General features: G+C 45.7%; 1 protein-coding gene across 4 annotated transcripts in view; it reads right to left on the bottom strand.

Moving 5' to 3' along the window:
• Nucleotides 1-9,195: 9,195 nt before the first annotated feature.
• triqk (triple QxxK/R motif containing) overlaps nt 9,196-24,899 on the bottom strand; it is a 49,466-nt gene continuing 33,762 nt past the window's right edge. For all 4 annotated transcript variants that reach the window (XM_078397194.1, XM_078397195.1, XM_078397197.1 and 1 more), the window contains 2 exons: nt 23,756-23,841; nt 9,196-14,359 (listed from right to left, as the gene is read on the bottom strand). In XM_078397194.1, the coding sequence (XP_078253320.1) occupies nt 14,246-14,359; nt 23,756-23,841 (200 nt within the window). In that variant the 3' untranslated portion in view covers nt 9,196-14,245. The remainder of the gene's footprint in view (nt 14,360-23,755; nt 23,842-24,899) is intronic.

Below are 24,899 nucleotides of genomic sequence, written 5' to 3'. Positions count from 1 at the left end.
CGTAGACAGGATCATACCTGGGTCTCTGGCGATGTGAGGCTGCAACTCTACTGCCGTGCCACTGTGTCGCCCAGCACAGGTAATTGGAGCCAAGTTTGACTTTGCCAGTGCTTCCAATAGTTTCTGCTGGGAATTTCTGCCTCTGGGCAACAGTAGAGTGACTGCCTTACAGCACCAGAGACCCGGGTTCGATTCTGACTACAGGTGCTGTCTGTACAAAGTTTGTATGCTCTCCCCGTGACCTTCGCGGGTTTTCCCTGGGTGATCTGCTTTCCTCCCACGCTCCAAAGACGTACAGGTTTGTAGGTTAATTTAGCTTCGGATCAAAATCGTAAACTGTCCCTGGTATGTGGGAAAGTGCTCGTGCACTGGGTGATCGCTGGTCGGTGCGGACCTGCTGGGCCAAAGGGCCTGTTTCTGTGTTGTATCTCTAAACTAACGTAAACTTGAGGGTCAATGGAATCGATACCTTAACTATTTTAAGCAACAATAAAAATGTATTAGAAGTACAAATAGGCCATTATCTATTGTGATACTTTTAGTTTAGAGATACAGCACAGAAGCAGGTGCTTCGGCCCACCGAGTCCGCACCGACCAGCGATTCCCGTACATTAACACTATCCTATACACACTAGGGACAATTTTTACATTTACACCAAGCCAATTAACCTACAAACCTGTACGTCTTTGGAATGTGGGAGGGAACCGAAGATCTCGGCCAAAACCCACGCAGGTCACAGGGAGAACGTACAAACTCCGTACAGACAGTCAGGATTGAACCTGGGTCTCTGGTGCTGTAAGGCAGTCACTCCACCGCTAGGCCACCATGCCACCCATCTATCTCCGCCTTAAAAATATCCACTGACTTGGCCTCCACAGCCTTCTGTGGCAAAGAATTCCACAGATTCATCACCCTCTGACTAAAGAAATTCCTCCTCATCTCCTACCTAAAGTAACATCCTTTAATTCTGCAGCTATGACCTCTCGTCCTAGACTCTCCCACTAGTGGAAACATCCTCTCCACGTCCACTCTATCCTGGCCTTTCACTATGAGAAAACATTGATATTTGATTCTGCTTAGAAACCCTCGCAAAAATCCCTCCAGTCAGTGAACAGGATTCATTCCTTATATTTTGACTTCAAAGGTACATTTCAAATTCACACTTGGTTGAAGATTCTTGAACAAGCTGTACTTGCACATTATTCGGCTCACATCTTTGACGAAATGACCTGGCAATTGTGCAGAACATGTATTAATTAATCTTTCGGTCGACACAAAATGCTGGAATAACTCAGCGGGACTGGCAGCATCTCTTGTCATAGAAAAACCCATTCCTTCTCTCCAGAGATGCTGCCTGCCCCACTGAGTTACTCCAGCATTTTGTGTCTACCTTCGATTTAAACCAGCACCTGCAGTTCCTTCCCACACATTAATTAATCTTTTGTTGCCATTAATTTCTGAATCTGTGACTTGATCTTATGTGATGTTTTATTCTGACACCATTTATGGTGTCTGGTCCTAGAATCTCCCACTGGTGGAAACATTCTCTCCACATCCACTCTATCCAGGCATTGCTTGTAAAGTGGATAACCAATTCCAAATGATGCTAAGACAAATCGAAGCAGAACATGGCGGTAATAATTCACAGATATTAAGGTAGCGGGTTACGAACTCGGCACACAGCTCTGGTATGCACAAGTGTGGTGTACTAATGCAAACATGTTCTGCTCATTCTCTCTCCCGGAGGGAAGAGCATATCTTTAAATCATATGCACCGCATCTTGCATGAAGTACCATGTGCGCACAGAAGAATCGTTTTACCTCTGCACTACGTAAACATCTGACAAACGCATCTGCCAAGCATCTGAGGCAAAACCACTTAGTCGTACTATATGTCTCCTTTTTGCATGGTACATCAATATTGGCAACACAACTTGCTTGGCGTGTTTTTTCAGATATGTTGAGTTGCAACTTTTCAGTTCGGTTCCGTTTAGTTTATTGTCACGTGTACCGAGGTACAGCGAAAAGCTTTTGTTGCGTACTAACCGTTCAGCCGAAAGACAATACACGATTACAATCGAGCCGTTTACAGTGCACAGATAACGTGATAAGGGAATAACGTTTAGTGCAAGGTCAAGCCAGCAAAGTCCGATCAAGGATAGTCCGAGGGTCACCAATGAGGTAGATCATTCTGTGTGTGTGTTTTTTAGTTTAATAGCAAATGGCGATTCTCGGATCTGGGCATAATGGTCAGCAGGGACATTGTGGTCTGTTCATGTGCTGACCCGTGTTACGTTCTCTGAGATCACGAGGTGAGCCCTTCCAAGTAAAGAATCTGTGGCAAATTGAGATTTAATAAAAAATTGTCTGAATTTCTTTGAATAGTGCCACGAGAAAGACTAGAGGGCATAACTTTAAGGTCGGAGGGGTAGAGTTTAAAGGAGATACTATCTATTGCAGGTACTTTCACAAGGTTTAAGAACATTTGGACAGGTACATGGATAGGACGGTATCAGAGGGACATGGGCCAAATGCAGGCAGGTGGGACTGGTGTAGATGGGACACGTAGGTCGGTGTGGGCAGGTTGGGCCATGGGGCTTGTTTCCACACTGTATGACTCCATGAGATGTGTGGGGCATGTTTTTTATTCAGAGGGTGGTGTACCTGGAACCCTCTGCCAGAGGTGGTGATGGAGGTAGATAGGAGAGTGGGGTTGAGGAGGCTTTTGGATAGGCACATGGATATGCAGGCAACAGAGGGATATGGATCACATGCAGACAGAGGAGATCAGTGCAATGGTTCTGTAGTGTCACAAATGCACTGCACCGTGGAATTCCTTTTGCAGAGCTTGTGGAGCTCTGCCACAGACGGCCGTGGAGGCCAAGTCAGCGGACATTTTTAAGGCAGAGATAGACACGTTCTTGACTAGAACGGGAGTCAAAAGTTATGGGGAGAAGGCAGGAAAATGGGGTTAGGTGGCAGAGATCAGCCATGATTGAATGGCGGTGTAGACTTTAGATTTAGATTTTTAGATTTTAGATTTAGAGATACAGCGCAGAAACAGGCCCTTCGGCCCACCGGGTCCGCGCCGCCCAGCGATCCCCGCACATTAACACTATCCTACACCCACAAGGGACAATTTATTTTTAACATTTGCCCAGCCAATTAACCTACAAACCTGTATGTCTTTGGAGTGTGGGAGGAAACCGAAGATCTCGTGGAAAACCCAGGCAGGTCTCGGGGAGAACGTACAAACTCCGCACAGTACAGCACCCGTAGTCAGGATCGAACCTGAGTCTCCGGCGCTGCATTCGCTGTAAGGCAGCAACTCTACCGCTGCGCCACCGTGCCGCACTTGATAGATTTGATGGGCCAAATGGCCTAATTCTACTCCTATAACTTGTGAACCTTGTGAACATTTACAAAAAGAGTGCTGGAGTCAATTATTAAAGAGGTAATATCGGTGCATTTGGATAGCAGTAAAAGGATAAAAGCAGTAAAAGTCAGCATGGATTTATGAAAGGGAAATCATGCTTGACCAATCTTCTGGAATTTTTTGAGGATGTGACAAGTAAAATGGATGAAGGTGAGCCAGTGGATGTAGTGTACCTAGACGTTCAGAAAGCCTTTGATAAGGTCCGACATGGGAGATTGGTGAGCAAAATTAGAGCACATGGTATTGGGGGTAGGGTGTTGACATGGATAGAGAATTGGTTGGCAGACAGGAGGCAAATAGTAGGAGTAAAAGGGTCCTTTTCAGAACGGCAGGCAGTGGCGAGTGGCGTGCCGCAAGGCTCGGTGTTGGGGCCGCAACTGTTTACCATATATATTAATGATTTGGATGAAGGAATTAGAAGTAACACTAGCAGTTTTGGGGATGACACAAAGCTGGGTGGCAGTGTGAACTGTGAAGAGGATGTTAGGAGGTTGCAGGGTGACCTGGACAGGTTGAGTGAGTGGGCAGATGCGTGGCAGATGCAGTATAATGTAGATAAATGTGAGGTTATCCACTTTGGCGGCAAAAACAAGGCAGATTATTATCTCAATGGTGTCAGGTTAGGTAAGGGGGAAGAGCAACTGGTCCTTGCACACCAGTCACTGAAAGTTGGCGTGCAGGCAGTGAAGAAAGCTAATGGAATGTTGGCCTTCATAACGAGAGGATTTCAGTATAGGAGTTAAGAGATTCTTCTGCAGTTGTATACAATACAATACAATACAATACAATATATCTTTATTGTCATTGTACCCAGGGGTACAACGAGATTGGGAATGCGCCTCCCATACGATGCAATAATTTAAGTAATTAACAGCAACCCAACGAAACGAAACAATTGTAACAGTTTTTAGACAGGGTAAAGTGCAAGTTGATCTATGCGTTGTGGCCATCCGGCTCAGCAGGACCGGTTCATAGCAGCTATGGCCCTGGGGATGAAGCTGTTCCTGAGTCTGGAGGTGCGGGCGTAGAAGGCCCTGGTAAGACCACATCTGGAGTATTATGTACAGTTTTGGTCTCCTAATTTGAGGAAGGACATCCTTGTAATTGAGGCAGTGCAGTGTAGGTTCACGAGATAAATCCCTGGGATGGCGGGACTGTCATATGAGGAAAGATTGAATAGACTAGGCTTGTATTCACTGGAGTTTAGAAGGATGAGAGGGGATCTTATAGAAACATATAAAATTATAAAAGGACTGGACAAGCTAGATGCAGGAAAAATGTTCCCAATGTTGGGCGAGTACAGAACCAGGGGCCAGTCTTAGAATAAAGGGGAGGCCATTTATAACTGAGGTGAGAAGCAACTTTTTCACCCTGAGAGTTGTGAATTTGTGGAATTCTCTGCGACAGAGGGCAGTGGGGGCCAAATCACTGGATGGATTTAAGAGAGTTAGATAGAGCTCTAGGGGCTAGTGGAATCAAGGGATATGGGGAGAAGGCAGGCACGGGTTACTGATTGTGGATGATCAGCCATGATCACAATGAATGGCGGTGCTGGCTCGAAGTGCCGAATGGCCTCCTCCTGCACCTATTTTCTATGTTTCTATGATTGCACATCTTTACCTCTTACATCATGGTTCTTGATTCCTTGAGTCCGGCTGCAATGTCATGTCATGGGTGGGCTGCAACATTGTGCAGCTAAACTCACAGATGGATTTTACTGCACAATTTGGCCCCGAGTTCAACTTCAAGTTTCCCATCTCATCCATCACTGGTGTGGCTTGTTTCTAGCCCGAAACACAACCTGCTTTGTTCCCATCAGCGCTGTAAATCTTATCCAAACCTTTTGTCACCATCAGCATTGGCGTCTCTGAGCCCCATTCATGTACTTGACTGAACTCTTCCCCCGACAACGGGATCCCATTACTGGCCACATCTTCCCATCTCCACCCCTTTCTGCTTTCCGCAGAGACCGTTCCCTCCGCAATTCCCTGGTCCACTCGTCCCTTCCCACCCCCTCCCCAGGTACTTCCCCTGCAACCGCAGGAGATGCAACACCTGTCCCTTTACCCCCCCCCTCCTAGACTCCATCCAAGGACCAAAACAGTGTTTTCAGGTGAGGCAGAGGTTCACTTGCACCTCCTCCAACCTCCTCTACTGTATCCACTGTTCCAGCTGCATATCGGCGAGACCAAGAGCAGGTCCGGCGATCATTTCGCTGAACACCTCCGCTTGGTCCGCCTGGACCTATCTGATCTCCCGGTTGCTCAGCACTTTAACTCCCCCTCCCACTCCAAATCTGACCTTTCTGTCCTGGGCCTCCTCCATTGTCAGAGTGAGGCCCAGCGCAAATTGGAGGAACAGCACCTCATATTTCGCTTGGGTAGCTTACACCCCAGCAGTATGAACATTGACTGCTCTAACTTCAAGTAACCCTTGCTTTCCCTCTCTCTCTCCATCTCCTCCCCCTTCCCAGTTCTTCCACCAGTCTTGGTCTCAGTCTACACTTTATCTCTGTACCATCCACTCCCCTGACATCAGTCTGAAGAAGGGTCTCGACCCGAAACATCACCCATTCCTTCTCTCCAGAGATGCTGCCTGTCCCGCTGAGTTACTCCAGCATTTTGTGTCTATCTTCCTCAGACAAGCTGAACTCAACCGAATCTTGCCCTCCCAAGCTCGATTTAATCCCTTCACCTGGTTCCAACACCATCGGTTGCTTCACCCACTGTTGCGAATTCTCTTCCTAAAGTTTGTTCGTGTGCAGATATAACCAATTCAATGGAGAATTAAATATCCTTCATTTCGAGGGAAGTTAGAAAGTCTATTGAAAGAGTGTAGGAAGGAACTGCAGATGCTGGTTTAAACTGAAGATAGACACAAAGTACTGGAGTAACTCAGCGGGTCAGGCAGCATCTCTGGAGAGAAGGAATGGGTGACGTTTGGGTCAAGACCCTTCTTCAGACTGATGTCAGGGTAGAGAGAGATACAGTATGGAAGTATGAGGTGAGAAGACGGGACAGGGGATGGAGATCAAACAAAATGTAGAATAGATCATTGTTAGCTGGGAGAAGGTAACGACAAAGCAAACAGAGATAAAATGTAGTCGGCGACAGTCAGACAGGTCGGAGAACTGGGAAGGGGGAAGGATGGAGAGAGAGGGAAAGCAAGGGCTATTTGAAGTTAGAGAAGTCAATGTTCATACCGCTGGGGTGTCAGCTGCCCAAGCACAGACCCTCTCGTCCCGGAAACCCCCTCGTAACTCTTCTCTGTACCCTTTCCAGCTCGACAGCATTAAATATACTAAATAGTTGTGATAATGGAGGTGAATCCACGACAACACATAAAATCTATCTAGATTATGAGAGATGTATCTATCACTGGGGTAAAAGATATTTACACCTTGTAAAGGTGACCCTTGTATAGGGTGTTCCCCCAGCATCAGATTAAGCCACAGACTTAGAAATTAATGACAACAAAAAATAAATTATACATGTTTTGCCCAATTGCCAGGTCATTTAGTCAAAGATGTGAGCTGAATAATGTGCAAGTACAGCTTGTTCAAGAGTCTTGAAGAGATAGCATGGTGTGGCGCCAGCAATGGCTGCCTCGCCAACAGTCTGTCCGTCCTTTCCTTCTTGTGTTTGTATGTGTTAAATGTATGTTTCTAGTGTTCTTTAGCTTGTTTTATGTGGGGGGGGGAGGGGAGTTGGGGGAAACTTTTTCTAATCTCTTACCTCGACGGAGATGTGATTTTTTCCGTATGGTTATCGTATCTCCGTCTGCATTGCGGCCTACCATCGGCCTTTGCTGGAGACCGACCGGGAGCTCCATCGCGGGAGCCTGCAGACTTACCATCATGGAGTCGGGGGTCGTCTTTGGGGCTCCAACCGTGGAAGCCTGCGGCACTTTAACATCGCGAAGCCCGCGGTCTCTGGTTAGAGACTGACATCGGGGACTCCAAGCCGCAGGAGTTTCGACCGCCCCGACGCGGAAGTTTCGATCGCCCCGACGCGGGGGCTTCGATCGCCCCGACTGCAGATGGTCCAACTGCCCCGTCCACGGGAGAATAAAGAGGAAGGAGGTCAGACTTTATTGCTTTCCATCACAGTGAGGAATGTGGAATCCGCTGTGGTGGATGTTTATGTTAACTTTTATGTAGATTTTAGATTTAGATTTAGAGATACAGCGCGGAAACAGGCCCTTCGGCCCACCGGGTCCGCGCCGCCCAGCGATCCATGCACACTAACACTATCCTACACCCACTAGGGACAATTTTTACATTTACCCAGTCAATTAACCTACATGCCTGTACGTCTTTGGAGTGTGGGAGGAAACCGAAGATCTCGGAGAAAACCCACGCAGGTCACGGGGAGAAGGTACAAACTCCGTGCAGACGGTGCCCGTAGTCAGGATCGAACATGAGTCTCCGGCGCTGCATTCGCTGTAAGGCACCAACTCTGCCGCTGCGCCACCGTGTAGTTGTGTCTTGTTGCTTTTCTTTTTAGTATGGCCGTATGGTAATTCGAATATCACCATACCTTAATTGGTACATGTGACAATAAACTGACCTTGAAACATTGAATCTTAAACCAAGTATGAATTTGAAATGTCTTGTACCTTAGAAGTCAAAATACAGGAATCCTGTTCACTGACTGGAGGGATTAATGTGCGATTTCCAAGCAGAATCAATGTTTTCTCAGAGTGAAAGGGCTGGATAGAGTGGATGTGGAGAGGATATTTCCACAAAGACCAGAAGTCATCGCCTCAGAATTAAAGGACGTTCCTTTAGGAAGGAGATGAGGAGGAATTTCTTTAGCCCGAGGTGAATTTGTGGAATTAATTGCCACAGAAGGCTGTGGTGGCAAAGTCAATAGATAAATTTAAAGCAGATATATTCTTGATTAGTACGGGTGTCAGGCGTTATGGGGAGAAGGCAGAATGAGGTTGAGAGGGAAAGATAGATCAGCTATGATTGAATGGCGGAGTGGACTTGATGGGGCGAATGGCCTAATTCTGCTCCTATCACATGAACTCATCAGCCATATGGCATCTGACAAAACTAGAAGGTAGTTATTAAGTTTCATATAAAGACAAGTCTGCACCTATCTGGAATTGAATATTGTGCACATCTCATACATTTATTCAATACTAGAATAGGTTGGACCCGTTGTGTCCAAACCTCTCCTGCATTGGTCTAGCACCCTCTCCTCCCCCACTTCCCCTTCCCCCCCCCCACTCACCCACCCCATACTCCATCCCCCCTCCCCCCCTCACCCACTCCAACCCCCCTTATCGCCCCTCCTCCCCCTCCACTCTTAGGGGCTCTCCGGCGGCGCCGCCATTCCCACCCCGCGGTTCCTCTTGTCATTGGGAGGCGGGAGCATCCCCCACCCGCCTCCTTCCAGGCCCCGCCTCTTCCGCTCCAATCCCCCACCCCTCATTGGCCGCCGCTCCCGTCAGTCATGCGGGTCCCGTACCCTCCCCTCCCCTCCTTCCGGCCCTGCCTCTTCTGCTCCTCACCCCCCCCCCCCCGTCATTGGCCGCCACTCCCGTCACTCGGGCGAGTCCCGCGCCCAACTGCGCTCGCATGGTTCCGGCGGCCATCTTCTTTGGCCTTTGTGACGTCGAACACTGATGTATTACTGAGCAGGCGCGGCTGACGGCCACGGCAAGTGGAAAAGTGATTTATTAAAGTTTAAAATGTGAATAGCTTTTAAAATATAACAACAATTTGAACAAAACTTCCACCAGCAGGCCAATGGTAAGGTGGGCCTAAAATTGTTGTGCTATCGTGTACCGTTTTGGCTGTATTTCGGGAACATACATACATACAAGATGCGAGTTTTCGTAATATATGTAGATAAACAAACTGCAGACACTGGTTTATATCAAAGATGGACACAAAATGCTGGAGTAACTCAGCAGGTCAGGCAGCATTTCTGGAGAAAATGGACTGGTGACATTTCGTGTCGGGATCCTTCTTCAGATTGATTGGGCTGTTGGGGGGGGGGGGGGGGGAACTACAAGCAAGAAAAGATCAGGACAAATCAGGGCCAGCATGGGTGGTTCCCGGATAGACTGATTGTTGGCTGGGGGCGGTGTGATGCCAAGTGGGATACATCGTTGTCAATTGTGGAACTGGTTAATCGACTTTTAATGGAGTAAAGGGAGAGGCAACGGTTGTATAATTATTTATGATAGTATGTTGTGTTCAGTGCACTAACTTACTTTAGTTTGTGATACAGCGGGGAACCAGGCCCTTCGGCTCACCGAGTCCGCGCCGACTAGCAATCCCCGTACACTAGCACTATCCTGCACACACTAGGGACAGTTTACAATTTTTACCGAAGCCAATTAACCTTCAAACCTGTACGTCTTTGGAGTGTGGGAGGAAACCGGAGCACCCGGAGAAAAACCCTGCGGGTCACGTACAAACTCCGTGCAGACAAGCACAAGTGGTCCGGATCGAACCCTGACGTCTCAGGCGCTGTAAGGCAGCAACTCTGCCGCTGTGCCACCCTTCTACTTAACTAAATAAGGAGTGGGTGTCTTTTTTTAAAACCAGAATATCTCTGTTCAGTCCTCAACAATGGTCTTGAGTTTTGGTTTCCCTCCTAGTCCATATTGTCTGTGGTTTCCTAGTCCATTCTAATAAAATTTGACAGAAGATCTAGGACGAGCACCTCACCTGACTGGACACATCGTCGTGGCAGTCCCTCGAGGTCGAGGATGATGGTCTACCTTTCGTTGTTTTTATGAACTCTCAGGTGGCTTTTGAGTCCAATCCAGGCTTTGAAAGTTCTTCGGCATTCAGGGCCGGTAATTCCAGATGTCAGATCGGTTGCTGCTGCCTCTCTTTCCGTTTACTTCTCTTTTCCTCTAATTCTGCGCATCTGTTGGCTTCGAAGGTCGCTGTTCCTTTTTGGATGATGGTTGGCCAGAGTTTCCTGTCCTTGGCATCGGTTTCCCAATTTTCAATGTGGATTTCACATTTCTTCATGCTGGCTTTAAAGGCATCTTTGAATCTCTTCTTTTGTCCGCCTCTTTTACGTTTGCCTTCTTTAAGCTGGGAGTAGGTTTGCTTTGGTAGATGCTCGTCTTCCATCCGAACAACATGACCGCTCCGTCTTAATTGGTTCTTGATGACGAAGGCTTCGATGCCTGATGTTTTTGCTTCATTCAGTAGTCTGACGTTGGTTCTTCTGTCTTCCCAGCTTTCCAGATCACGGCCTTCCAGATTCAACACGGGTCAACAATTACAGGTAATCAGTTATCCAGGCCATGCATGTCATATTTCTAATATTCAGGGTTACTTTCCTTTTCTGATTTGATTTTTCATTTGTCTTCTCCACACAAAATAAAACTGGCTGTGTATATTCAAAAACATAAGGACAGAAAAAGTAAACCATGGACCAAAAGAAAAAGAAGGGAAATAGTACCAAATGGGTAATTTTTCAAGGATGTGATGTGTTTAATTTAGAGATACAGCGTGGTCTGAAGAAGGTTCACGACCCGAAACGTCACCCATTGCTTCTATCCAGAGATGCTGCCTGTCCTGCTGAGTTACTCCAGCATTTTGTGTCTATCTTCAGTGACACAAGCCACCAAGACCACGCCGACCAACAATCGTCCGTACACTAGTTCTATATTATCCCAGCTTCGCATCCTGCACACTAGGGGCAATTTACAGAAGCCTATTAACCTACTAACCTGCACGTCTTTGGAATGTGGAAGGAAACCGAAGCAACTGGAGAAAACCCACGCGGTCACAGGGAGAACGCACAAACTCCCTACAGACAGCGCCCGTAGTCAGTGTCTGTTAATGCTGTATTACTTTTAGTTTAGTTTAGAGATACAGTGTGGAAACAGGATCTTCGGCCCACTGAGTCCGTACCGACCAGCGATCCCCGCACACTAACACTACCCTACACACATTAGGGACATTTCACAATGATACCAAGCCCATGAACCTACAAACCTGTACGTCTTTGGAACGTGGGAGGAAACTGAAGATCGCAGAGAAAACTCACGGGGAGAACGTACAAATTCCGTACAGACAGCAGCCGTAGTCGGGATCGAAAGCGGGGTAATGCAGCAACTCTGCCGCTGCGCCACCGTGCCATCCAAACCCTGGAGAAAACCCACACGGTCACAGGGAGAACGTGCGAACTCCGTACAGGCAGCACTCACTGTCAGTGTTTGTTAATGCTGTCTTGTGTGTGAAGAAGAATGGTGTAATTTACCATATTAATTACATGACAAACAAGTGTGCACATTACGCTTTATAATACGTCTTCATATTACCAGACACAGATATTTAATTGACAAATAAGAGATTGCCTTTGGATTAACAGTTTGGTCAAAGATGTAACAATAACATCCCACAGTAACGAAGAAATACATTCCCCAATATTGATATCACACTATCTTCATCAATTGTCAGTCTGCAAAAAACTGATTTAAAAAATACCCTTTTCTTTTTTAGAAGATTAAATCATGAAGAAAAACATTAAGGAAGATTTTTTTAAGTAAACACGGCGTTTCACATAAGCTACCATTAGCTAATCTGTCTCACTGTGGCGCCTTTAACATCTTTCCATAACTATGTACAATTAGAATCAATTTTAGTGTTGATTAGATATTAATGCCATGTGAGTGAACTACGCTAGTTACTTTAACACAATAACTTCTTGTCTATAAATTTTGACGGTATCATTAAATTGCTTCCCCAACCTAAATTATAAAACCCAAATTATAAAATGACTAGCACCATATTTATTGTTCATTGTTGGTTGTAGTTGCTTTCACCTGCCCATCTCCATTTCATAAAGGCTAAAGATGCTGTTGTACATGATTCTCATACAATATTGTTTGGATCATCTTAAGACATCTCCAAATCATCTGGATCTGGAAAGGGACTTGGGAGTGCTGGTGCAGCATTTCCAAAAGGTTAATTTGCAAGTCGAATCGGTAGTGTAACACACCCTGCATGAAACGTCATTCCCTCATCACGTATTTAATCTGTACACCGTAAACGGCTCGACTGTAATCATGTATTGTCTTTTACGCTGACTGGTTAGCACGCAACAAAAGCTTTTTCCCCTGTACCTCGGTACACGTGACAATAAACTAAACTGGGAACTAAGGAAGGCGAATGCAATGCTAGCATTTATTTTGAGAGGGCTAGCAGACAAAAACAGGGGTGTAATGCCGAAGCTTTATAAGGCACTAGTCAGACTGCATTTGGAGTATTGGGCCCCAAATCTGAGGATGGGTGTGCTGGCGTTGGAGAGGGTCCAGAGGATGTTTACGAGAATGGTCCCAGGAATGATTGGGTTAACTAGTGGGACAATCTAGGACCAGAGTGCATAGCCTCAGAATAAAAGGACGTACCTTTAGAAAGGAGATGAGGAGGAATTTCTCTAGTCAGAGGGTGGTGAATCTGTGGAACTCATTGCCTGAGACGACTGTGGAGGCCAAGTCAATGGATAATTTTAAGACGGAGATTGACAGATTCTTGATTCGTACAGGTGTCAAGGGTTAAGGGGAGAAGGATGGAGAAAGGGGTTGAGAGGAAAGAGAGATCAGCCACGATTGAATGGCGGAGTAGACTGGATGGACCGGATGGCCTAATTCTGCTCCGATCACTTCTGAACTTATGAAGACCAATATGTCTGGGGCTCGATTGGGCCAGGACACACTCCAAGAGGCTGAGCACGTAGATCGGACATGGCCTGCAGCGGCAGAACAGTGCCGGAGATCAACATCTCCTGAGACAGACCAAAGTGCTGGAGTAACTCAGCGGGTTAGTCAGCATCCCTGGAGAAAAAGGATGGGTGACATTTGGGGTCGGGATGCTTCTTCAGACATTAACAACATCGCCTGGCCAGGCCGACCACTTCAACTCCAAACAAAGTGCCGTCGCCAGGACAACGGGCCTTTACAGCTAAGACAGCATCTTCCAACAACTCTCAACTTGAATGATATGAGATAGCGCTGGAAATGTTTCAACTCCTGTATACAGCCTCTATAATCTTACTATTCCTACACTCTTGGACCTACGTATGATTGTGCCTATTCATGGTAAGATTTTTACTGAACTGTATACTGATCCTGACTACGGGTGCTTGCCTGTACGGGGTTTATACGTTCTTCCCGAGACCCGCGTGGGTTTCCCCCCGGGTGCTCTGTTTCCTCTCACACTCCAAAGACGTGCAGGTTTGTTGGCTAATTGGCTTCGGTAAAGATTGTCAATTGTCCCTAATGTGTGTAGGATAGTACTAGTGTACTGGGTGGTCGCTGGTCAGTGCGGACTAGGTGGGCCGAAGGGCCTGTTTCCTCGCAGTGTCTCTAAACTAAAGTAAACTAAAATAAACTACGACAAAATCATGAGTAAAATAGACAGGTTGACGATCACTATGCATTTTCTGATTTTACTTCAGATTTCTAGCACGTGAGAAATTTTAGTGTAGCTTGGAGATACAGCGAGGAAACAGGCTCTTTGGCCCATTGAGTCTGCACAGACCAGCGATCCCGGTTTCTACACTGTATCTCTAAGCTAAGCTAAACTACTCACAGAAAAAAGTGAATATTAAAACATTATTGTACACCAATTAAAATTAATGCAAGATGCAGCCTTGACTGGGCTCATAAAGCTGCTGAATACTTTGAAAGTAACTCTTGACAGATGTAATTCTTAATAAAAGTCACATGTGCCGTCTTTGTAGTCCAAATTTCATCTGCAAACCCCTGCCGTTTGTTTACGTTTCTCCAGAGGAGTCCGTCTCCTTGTACGAGCCATCACGTCGCTAATTTCTGTCCAGTTCTGGATCAACATCAACGTCTGTGTTGAACTTCAGATAAAAGAAACCGTAAACAGCCACAAGTAAAATCAGAATGGCCACAACGATGAGAATCACATCCTAAAAGAAAAGATGAAAAGATAAGTGTTAACACAGAGCGACCAACAGAGAGTGTTTGATTGTCACTGATGTTAATCCATGCTCTCTTGAATTAAAATTTATTTAATGCAAGTCGATATTTTTCATAAGTGATCGGAGCAGAATTAGGCCATTCAGCCCATTACGTCTATTCCAGCATTCATTCGTGGCTGATCTATCTTCCCCCTCCTCACCCCATTCTCCTGCCTTCACCCCATAAACTCTTTCATCTGCACTAATCAAGAATCTATCAATCTCTGTCTTAAAAGTATCCATTGACTTGGCCTCCACAGCCTTCTATGGCAAATAATTCCCCAGATTCACCACCCTCTGACTAAAGAAACTCCTTCTCACCACTTTCCTAAAGGTACGTCCTTTAATTCTGAGGCTGTGACCTCTGGTCCTAGACTCTCCCACTAGTGGAAACACCCTCTCCACATCCACTCTATCCAGGCCTTTCACTGTTCAGTAAGTTTCAATGAGGTCCCCTCTCAAACAGAAATGAATGAATGAATGAATGAATAAGTTTATTGGCCAAGTATGCATATACAAGGAATGTGCCTTGGTGCTCCGCTCACAAATGACAACACAAACATACAGTTAACAATTAAGAATAAAGCATAAACACATCAATACAATAAGGATACAACATTACGGTCTAAACGTGTGGGTGAAAATAAACCAGAGCAAAAAAGAGGCTACAGACTTTGGTTATTGAGTAGAGCTACTACTCGTGGAAAAAAAAGCTGTTTTTATGTCTGGCTGTGGCTGCTTTGACAGTCCGGAGTCGCCTTCCAGAGGGAAGTGCTTCAAAGAGTTTGTGGCCAGGGTGAGAGGGGTCAGAGATGATCTTGACCGCTCGCTTCCTGGCCCTTAGGGCGAGCAAACTAGCTTAATCTAGAACAGGCCTGGATAGAGTGGATGTGGAGAGGATATTTCCACTAGTGAGAGAGTCTAGGATCAGAAGCCATAGCCTCAGAATTAAAGGACCAAAGGAAGGAGATAAGGAGGAATCTTTACTCCAGCACTTTGTGTCCTTTTCTGTATTAACCAGCATTTTCAATTCCATGTTTCCACATCGAGAAAAATAACGCATTTTATTTCTGAATGGTAAGAATTAAATTGTTTACGGTACTCCGTTCTCTGCATCTGGCTGTGACAGGTTACTTACTCACTAAAACAAATGTGCGTGTTTCTAGATGTTTATTCTGAAAACAACTGTTAGAATAATTTTAGCTTAGGGAATATGAGTGCACCATTTTGGGACCCTATCCCTTGGGGGGGCTGGAGGATGAGGGGTGATCTGATAGAGGCGTACAAAATCACGAGAGGAATAGATCGGGTAAACAGGGTGTATACAGATTTCATGTGAGGTACAGTTTAATGTCTAACATTATTTCCAACTTTACATAATTGTTAAAGCAATTTACTCTCAAAGAAATTAGTTTTACATAACAAGGGGAAAAAACTGGGCTTCCTCCAGTGTCAGAGTGAGGCTGTCAGAGGGCAGCACGATGGCGCAGCAGTAGAGTTGCTGCCTTGCAGCACCGGAGACCTGGGTTCGATCCCAACTACGGGTGTTGTCTGCACGGAGTTTGGACGTTCTCCCCATGACCGCATGGGTTTTCTCCGAGATCTTTGGTTTCTTCCCACACTCTAAAGACGTACAGGTGTGTAGGTTAATTGGCTTGGTGTATGTGTAAATATTCCCTGTAAGAAAATAACTGCAGGTGCTGGTACAAATCGAAGGTATTTATTCACAAAAAGCTGGAGTAACTCAGCAGGTCAGGCAGCATCTCACGAGAGAAGGAATGGGTGACGTTTCGGGTCGAGACCCTTCTTCAGTCTGAAGAAGGGTCTTGACCCGAAACATCACACATTCCTTCTCTCCTGAGATGCTGACTGACCTGCTGAGTTACTCCAGCATTTTGTGAATAAATACTGTAAATAGTCCCTAGTGTGTGTAGGATAGTGTTAATGTGTGCGGGGATCGCTGGTCGGTGCGGACCTGGTGGGCTGAAGGGCCTGTTTCCACGCTGTATCTGTAAACTAAACTAAATTGGACGAACAACACCTCATATTTCGCTTGGGCAGCTTACAACCCAGCGGTATAAATATTGACTTCTCTAACTTCATTTACCCTTGCTTTCCCTCTGTCCATCCCTCCCCCACCCTAGTTCTCCGATTAGTTTGACTGTCCACCTGATTAAATTTTACTTTGTCTGCCTCGTTGTCACCTTCCCCAAGCTAACAATCATCTATTCTACATTTTCTTTGGTCTTCGTCCCCTTTGATCTCTCGTTTTCGCATCTTACCCTTCCATATCTCTGTGTCTCCCTCTCCCCCGACTCTCAGTCCGAAGAAGGGTCTCAACCCAAACCGTCACCCATTCCTTCTCTCCAGAGATGCTGCCTGACCCACTGAGTTACTCCAGCTTTTCGGTGTCTCTCTTCGGGAATATTTGGATACTCAGAGCTCTCTGTGATATTGTACGATTGGTTAAATGCAGGCATGGAATCATGCAGCACAAGAAGGGGCATTTCAGCCCAACTCGTCCGTGCCAACCAGTTTTAAGTGTAGAAAGGAACTGCAGATGCTGGTTTAAATGGAAGATAGACACAAAATGCTGGAGCAACGTAGCGGGTCAGGCAGCATCTCTGGAGAGAAGGAATGGGTGACGTTTCGGGTTGAGACCCTTCTTTAGTCTGCTTGTCCCGCTGAGTTACTCCAACATTTTGTGTCTATCCTACCAGTTTTATAATTGTTATTCCCAGTTAGCCTGACATCAGTGGTGGGGAAGATGCTGGAGTCAATTATTAAAGAGGTAATACGGCACATTTGGAGAGCGGCAACAGAATTGGTCCAAGTCAGCATAGATTTATGAAAGGGAAATTCTGCTTGACCAATCTTCTGGAATTTTTGAGGATGTGACAAGTAAAATGGATGAAGGTGAGCCAGTGGATATAGTGTATCTAAACTTCTAGAAAGCCTTTGATAAAGTCCCATACGGGCGATTGGTGAGCAAAATTAGAGCACTTGGTATTGGGGGTAGGGTGTTGACATGGATGGAGAATAGGTTGGCAGACAGGAAGCAAAGAGTAGAAATACACAGGTCCTTTTCAGAATGGCAGTGGCGAGTGGAGTGCCGCAAGGCTCGGTGTTGGGGCCGCAACTATTTACAATATATATTAATGATTTGGATGATGGAATTAGAAGTAACACTAGCAAGTTTGCAGATGACACAAAGCTGGGTGGCAGTGTGAACTGCGAAGAGGATGTTAGGAGGCTGCAGGGTGACTTGGACAGGTTGAGTGAGTGGGCAAATGCATGGCAGATGCAGTATAATATAGATAAATGTGAGGTTATCCACTTTGGCAGCAAAAACAGAGGCAGATTATTATCTCAATGGTGTCAGATTAGGTAAAGGGGAAGTGCAACGAGACCTGGGTGGCCTTGTACACCAGTCACTGAAAGGTGGCGTGCAGGTACAGCAGGCAGTGAAGAAAGTGACCTGTGTGGGTTTTCTCCACGATCTTCAGATTCCTCCCACACTCCAAAGGCATACAGGTTTGTAGGTTAATTGGCTTGGTATAAATGTAAATTGTCCCCTAGTGTGTGTAGGATAGTGTTAGTGTGCGGGGATCATGGTGGGCATGGACCCGGTGGGCATGGACCCGGTGGGCACGGACCCGGTGGGCACGGACCCGGTGGGCACGGACCCGGTGGGCACGGACCCGGTGGGCCTGGACCCGGTGGGCATGGACCCGGTGGGCCTGGACCCGGTGGGCACGGACCCGGTGGGCACGGACCCGGTGGGCACGGACCCGGTGGGCACGGACCCGGTGGGCACGGACCCGGTGGGCACGGACCCGGTGGGCACGGACCCGGTGGGCACGGACCCGGTGGGCATGTTTCCGCGGTATCTCTAACTTTAAAAAAAACTAAACAAAATGTTTTTTCTGTATTTTGTCCTGTAATATATTTTTTAAAGTACAGTATTAGTTAAATTAATTCACATCAACTCAACATAATGTTTTACTGCTGGAATGTTTACATCCATTAATGGATGGTTTATCTGTTAGAAGAACATCTGCAGACTGCGTAGGTTCTTTTGTACTAATCGCTACACTGGAACATCTCAAGAGGCTGGGACTGTGCAAGAGAGCTTCCATTTATTTTCCTTTAGCCAGCAACAGCTGTGCTCCCGGCCCCATCTGGCCACAGAGCTACTAATCTTTACAGGATGTCATAAACAAGTGACACACACAACTGCAAGCACCATCTGCTGGGCCCAGTGGACAACAGGAGTGTTTGAAGTAACCACTGCTATTTAGAGTGATACGGCGTGGAAACAGGCACTTCGGCCAAACTCGCCCACACCGGCCAACATGTCCCATCTACACTAGTCCCACCTGCCTGCGCTTGGTCCATATTCCTCCCAGCCTGTCCTATCCATGTACCTGTCTGTTTCTTAAATGTTGGGATAGTCCCAGCCTCAACTACTTCCACCGACAGCCCGTTCCATGCACCCACCACCCCATGTGTGAAAAAGTTACCCCTATTAAATCTTTTCCCCTTCACCTTGAAGCTATGTCCTCTGGTCCTCAAATTACCTATTCTGAGCAATTGATTCTGTGCGTGTACCTGATCTATTCCTCTCATGATTTTGTACACCTCTATAAAATCACCCCTCGTCCTCCTGCGCTCCAGGGAATAGAGTCCCAGCCCACTCAACCTCTCTCTGTAGCTCACACCCTCAAGTCACTGGTCTTCTCCATACCCCTGATTCACCTACTCTGGGCATTTGTAGATGCGTTGGGCTGGTCTAAGTCAAACTCAAGTACAACAGGTAGAGCAAAGGGGAAGATACAGAGTGCAGAATATAGTTCTTAGCATTCTTGTTTTCTTGTGGAATTCTCTGCCACAGAAGGTAGTTGAGGCCAGTTCATTGGCTATATTTAAGAGGGAGTTAGATGTGGCCCTTGTGGCTAAAGGGATCAGGGGGTATGGAGAGAAGGCAGGTACGGCATACTGAGTTGGATGATCAGCCATGATCATATTGAATGGCGGTGCAGGCTCGACGGGCCGAATGGCCTACTCCTGCACCTATTTTCTATGTTTCTATGTTCCTTTTTAACCATTTGGAAAAGCTTTTGAAGATTGCTTCTTTTACTTTGGACCAGACTTTAGAGATACAGCACGGAAACAGGGCCTTCGGCCCACCGAGTCCACGTCGACCAGCGATCCCCGCACACTAACACTATCCTACACACACTAGCGCAATTTACAATTAACCTACAAATCTGAGTCTGAAGAAGTCTCAACCCAAAATGTCACACAAAGTGACTTGGCCTCCACAGCCTTCTGTGGGAATGCATTCCACAGATTCACCACCCTCTGACTAAAGAAATTGCCCCTCATCTCCTTCCTAAAAGAATGTCCTTTAATTCTAAGGCTATGACCTCTAGTCCTTGACATCCTCTCCACATCTACTCTATCCAGGCCATTCTTTGCGATCCTATTTTTTTTCATAGGTGATAGGAGCAGAATTATGCCATTCGGCCCATCGAGTCTACTCTGCCATGCAATCATGGTTATGTGATAGGAGTAGAATTATGCCATTCGGCCCATCGAGTCTACTCCGCCATGCAATCACAGCTGATCTATCTCTCCCTCCTAACCCCATTCTCCTGCCTTCTCCCCATAACCTCTGACACCTTTACTAATCAAGAATCTATCTCTGCCTTAAAAATATCCATTGACTTGGCCTCCATCTGTGGCAAAGAATTCCACAGATTCACCACCCTCTGACTAAAGAAATTTCTCATCTCCTTTCTAAAAGAACTTCTTTTAATTTTGAGGCGATGGCCTCTCGTCCTAGACTCTCCCACTAGTGGAAACAACCTCTCCACATCCACTCTATCCAGGCCATTCTTTGCGATCCATTTTCTTTCATAAGTGATAGGAGCAGAATTAGGCCATTCAGCCCATCGAGCATCCTCTGCCATTCAATCATGGCTGGTCTATCTCTCCCTCCCAAACCCGTTCTCCTGCCTTCTCCGAGTTCTTCATGAGCAACGTTACAGAGTTATCTGAATTAAATCCCACGCGTCATTTTGTTCCACTTTTACGTATTTCTGCTATGACCCATTTTTGCACCATCTCTCCTCCCTGATGTAACAGAAACTGTGGTGGTGCTGATTCCAGCCACGATGACAGTCCTTGTGCACGATTTGACTGCACTGAGCTATTCACATCTCATTTTCCCTCCGGAAGCAAAAAAAATACCAGCCTGGTGCCACTGAGATACTCTTAACAAAACTGACAAAATGCACACCTGCTTGGTTGAGCATTTTAGATATGATTATAAAATGAAACTCAATTCAATTACGCCGTATCTCAAGACTGTAAGCCGAAAGTAGAAACATAGGTCAGTGTCACTAAGAATTTATTTCTCCCTCCACCAGCATTAAATTAATTTATTTTACTTTATTTGCACCATATGTGGTATAGCTTTGCAAAAAGAGAGACTACAGCTAGTTTCAAACTTCTCTTGCTTACCACAAAAGCATTCAAATCAAATTGGAGACCAGGAGATTCAAATTTGCTGCTTTTCTTTTATTGTATTCTTGCATTCGGCTTAAGATAGAGTCATAGAGTGATACAGTGTGGAAACAGGCCCTTCGGCCCAACGTGCCCGCACCGGCCAACATGTCCCAGCTACACTAGTCCCACCTGCCCGCATTTGGTCCCTCCAAACCTGTCCTATCCATGTACCTGTCTAACTGCTTCTTAAATCTTGGAATAGTCCCAGCCTCAACGACCTCTTCTGGCAGCTTGCTCCATACACCCACCACCCTTCGTGTGAAAAAACTTTGTGTGAAGATGTGAAGATATGTGCAGATAGATTTAGGGAAGAATATTTAAGGCTCAAGAGATTTAGGTTAATGTGTAGGAAGGAACTGCAGATGCTGGTTTACACCGAAGATAGACACAAAATGCTGGAGTAACTCAGCGGGACAGGCAGCATCTCTGGAGAGAAGGAATGGGTGACGTTTCGGGTCGAGTCATTTTGCTTCCGAAGATTTTGTCCTAATTGCGTCCCAACATTTTGTGCCTATCTTAGGTTTAGGTTTAATATTATCATGTGGGCCGAGCGAGGTACAGTGAATGGCTTTGTTATGCATGCTATCCAATCGAATGGTCTAATTCTGCTCCTATGTCTTGTGATCTGACAATGTCCAAAAATCGTCACCCTCACTCTTAAATATATTTGATGACCAAGTATCTGAGAAGCCTAAACCTTCACGAAGGCTTTTAATCCATAGTCAATCGAGTCCAATAGCTAGAAAACATTAGGTCATTCAGTACTTTGATGACTAACATTATAGGACATAGGGATCACAGGTTTATAAGTCATAGGAGCATAATTAGGCCATTCGGCCCATTGAGTCTATTCTGTCATTCAATCATGACGGATCTATCTTTCCCACTCAACCCCATTCTCTCCCCTGCTCCCATAACCTTTGTCACCCTTACTACACAGTCGTCTGTGTGGCAATGAATTCCACTGATTCACCACCCTCTGGCTAAAGAAAATCTTCCTCATCTCCTTTCCTAAGGTACGGCCTTTAATTCTAAGGCTGTGCCCTCTGGTCCTAAACTCTCCCACTACTGGAAAATCCTCTTAAAGATGTAAAGATGCTTCCAATCCTCTTTTTGGAATGACAAAAATATGAATAATATACGTCATATGTCAAAAACGATAAAACTTTAACAGGGATATTTTAAAACATGTCATTGTTAGAAAAATTAATGGTCCAGTAGTCATTCCTTCAGTAACACTCATTTAGGAGAAGCAACCTTTAGAAAATTATTTGAAATTCGTCACATGCTTGGAATTATATAAAAGCACATAAAACACGCAAATAATGTTTTCTGCCCACCACAAATCAGAATGGAGCAGATGAGTTAGCATTCATGCTTCTTTAAGAGTTGATTTTGATGCACAACCATACCTAAGAGAAGTTAATTTGAGATGCTCCAGCTCTGCATCTTTTAGTCCAGATCAAACCTTAATCCGAAAGATGAAAGGATTCAAGATGAAGGATGAAATGCTTTAACTTCAGTTCCCAGAAGAGATCAAGGCACCTCACAACAGTCAAAACCTTTTTCCCCAGGATGGAAAAATCAAATACTAAGTTCATAAGTTATAGAAGCAGAATTAGGTCATTTGGCCCATCAGGTCTACTCTGCCATTCAATCGTACCTGGTCCATCTCTTCCTCTAAACCCCATTCTCCTGTCTTCTCTCCATAACCCCTAACACCCATACTAATCAAGAATATGTCAGTCTGCGCCTTACAAATACCCAATGACTCTTTTAAAACCACGAATCAACCCTCAGGTGAACTACCTTGTTCTGCAAGGGGTCATGGACCAAGAAGGGTGGCACGCACGGTGGTGCTTAATGGTAAGCACAGTTAGCTTACCAGCTAAGGTAGAGTAGCTGCCTTACAGCGCCAGAGACTCGGGTTCGATCCTGATTACGGATGCTGTCCGTACGGAATTTGTACGTTCTCCCCGTGGGTTTTCTCCGGGATCGCTGGTTTCCTCCCACACTCCAAAGATTTCATGATTTCAAGATCAGTTTATTGTCACATGTACCAATTAAGGTACAGTGAAATTTGAGTTACGTGCAGGATTGTAGGTTAATTGTCTTCGGTAGAATTGTGAATTGTCCCTAGTGTGTGCGGGATAGTGTCAGTGTACGGGGTGATCGCTGGTCAGCATGGACTCGGTGGGGTGAAGGGCCTGTTTCTGCGGTGTAAAGCCCAAAGTCTAAAAGCTAATGCTTTTATTTGCTAAAAAACTAATGATGGCGTGCAGAAAGTGCAAAACAGCACGTTAGATTCGATAGCTAGCTAAAGGACCCAGAGAAACATTCTTCTAACTATTCTGTTCTTAGCTTTGCCTTGACTGCCTAAAATAATATGTTTTAGTTTCAGTACTGCAGAAATACTTAGCTGCTCACATCCACACCGATTGTTAAATATTGCAGTTAATATTTTGGAGAAAGAATCAATGTTTGGGTCAAAGATAGACACAAAAAGCTGGAGGAACTCAGCGGGACAGGCAGCATCTCTGGAGGAAAGGGATAGGTGACGTTTCGGGTCGAGACCCTTCTTCTGATCTATTCCTTTTCTCCAGAGATGCTGCATGTCCCGCTGAGTTATTCCAGCTTTTTGTGTCTATCTTCAGTTTAAACCAGCATTGGCAATTCCTTCCTACACATTCCTAAATATTTGGGTCAGTAACCTTTTGGAGAAAGATACTTACATTTGAAGTAAATGAAATTTATCAAAAAAAGCACACACACCTTTATTCCTGGCGCAGTTTTCTTTGCTTCTGCTTTTAATCTTGTTGCTTTTAAAACTGATTTGGTTTTCTTGTAATCTTGCTTACCTGAAGATAAGACAAAAAAACTGTGAGTAATATGCATAATCTCCACATCAAGTTGAGTTTTAAACATCCTTTTTTCAATATAATTAGTAAATGAAAATTGAATCACTGTCAAATGAAAATTGGATCACTGTTATGGCAGCACAGTGGCGCAGTGGTAAAGTTGCTGCCTTACAGTGCCACAGACCTGGGTTCGATCCAGACTATAGGCACTGCATGTATGGAGTTTGTACGTTCTCCCTGTGACCGCTTGGTTTTTCTCCCGAGATCTTCGGTTTCCTGCCACACCCCAAAGACGTGCAGGTTTGTGGGTTAATTGGCTTGGTGTAAATGTAAATTTGTCCCTGGTTTGTGTAGGCTAGTGTTAGTGTGCAGGGATCGCGGGCTCGGTGGGCTGAAGGGCCTGTTTCCACGCTGTATCTCTAAACCAAACTAAACATTCTGGAGAAGAAATTGGTCCTTGGTCAATTGAGCTAAACTGATGATATTTGTGCTGTGTGATATAATCAGCGTCCAAAATCCTGGGTTCGCTCCTGATAACGGGTGGTGTGTCTGTGCGGAGTTTGTACATTCTCCCTGTGACCTGTGTGGGTTTCCTCCGGGTGCTCCGGTTACCTCCCACATCCCAAAGACATGCAGGTTTGTAGGTCAATTGGCTTCTGTAAACTGTCCCCAGTGTGTAGGACAGAACTAGTGCATGGGTGATCGCTGGTCGGCACGGACTCAGTGGTCAGGATCGAACCAGGGTCTCTGGCGCTGTAAAGCAGCCACTCTACCGCTGCGCCACTGTGCTGCACAGGTTCTATGTGTCTGCACTATGCCATTATTCTTTTAGGCGTTCTCTTCTTACATCCTTCATTATAGATTCCAGCACTTTCCCTATCATTAATGTTAGGCTAACAGGTCTTGGTTCTCTTTATTCTCCCTCCCTTCGTTCATCAATAGCGGAGTCACATTTACTAATCTCAGTCCAAAGGGACAATTCGAGCATCTTAAGTCACTTTGGAAGATGATAACTAGAGCATTCACTATCTCTAAAGCTACCGCCTTCAAAGCTCTGC

The sequence above is a fragment of the Rhinoraja longicauda genome, chromosome 4 (genome assembly GCF_053455715.1).
Source record: "Rhinoraja longicauda isolate Sanriku21f chromosome 4, sRhiLon1.1, whole genome shotgun sequence".
Taxonomy (NCBI): Eukaryota; Metazoa; Chordata; class Chondrichthyes; order Rajiformes; family Arhynchobatidae; genus Rhinoraja; species Rhinoraja longicauda.
Note: the sequence above shows the minus strand (reverse complement) of the source record. Positions and strands in the feature narration are given on the sequence as shown.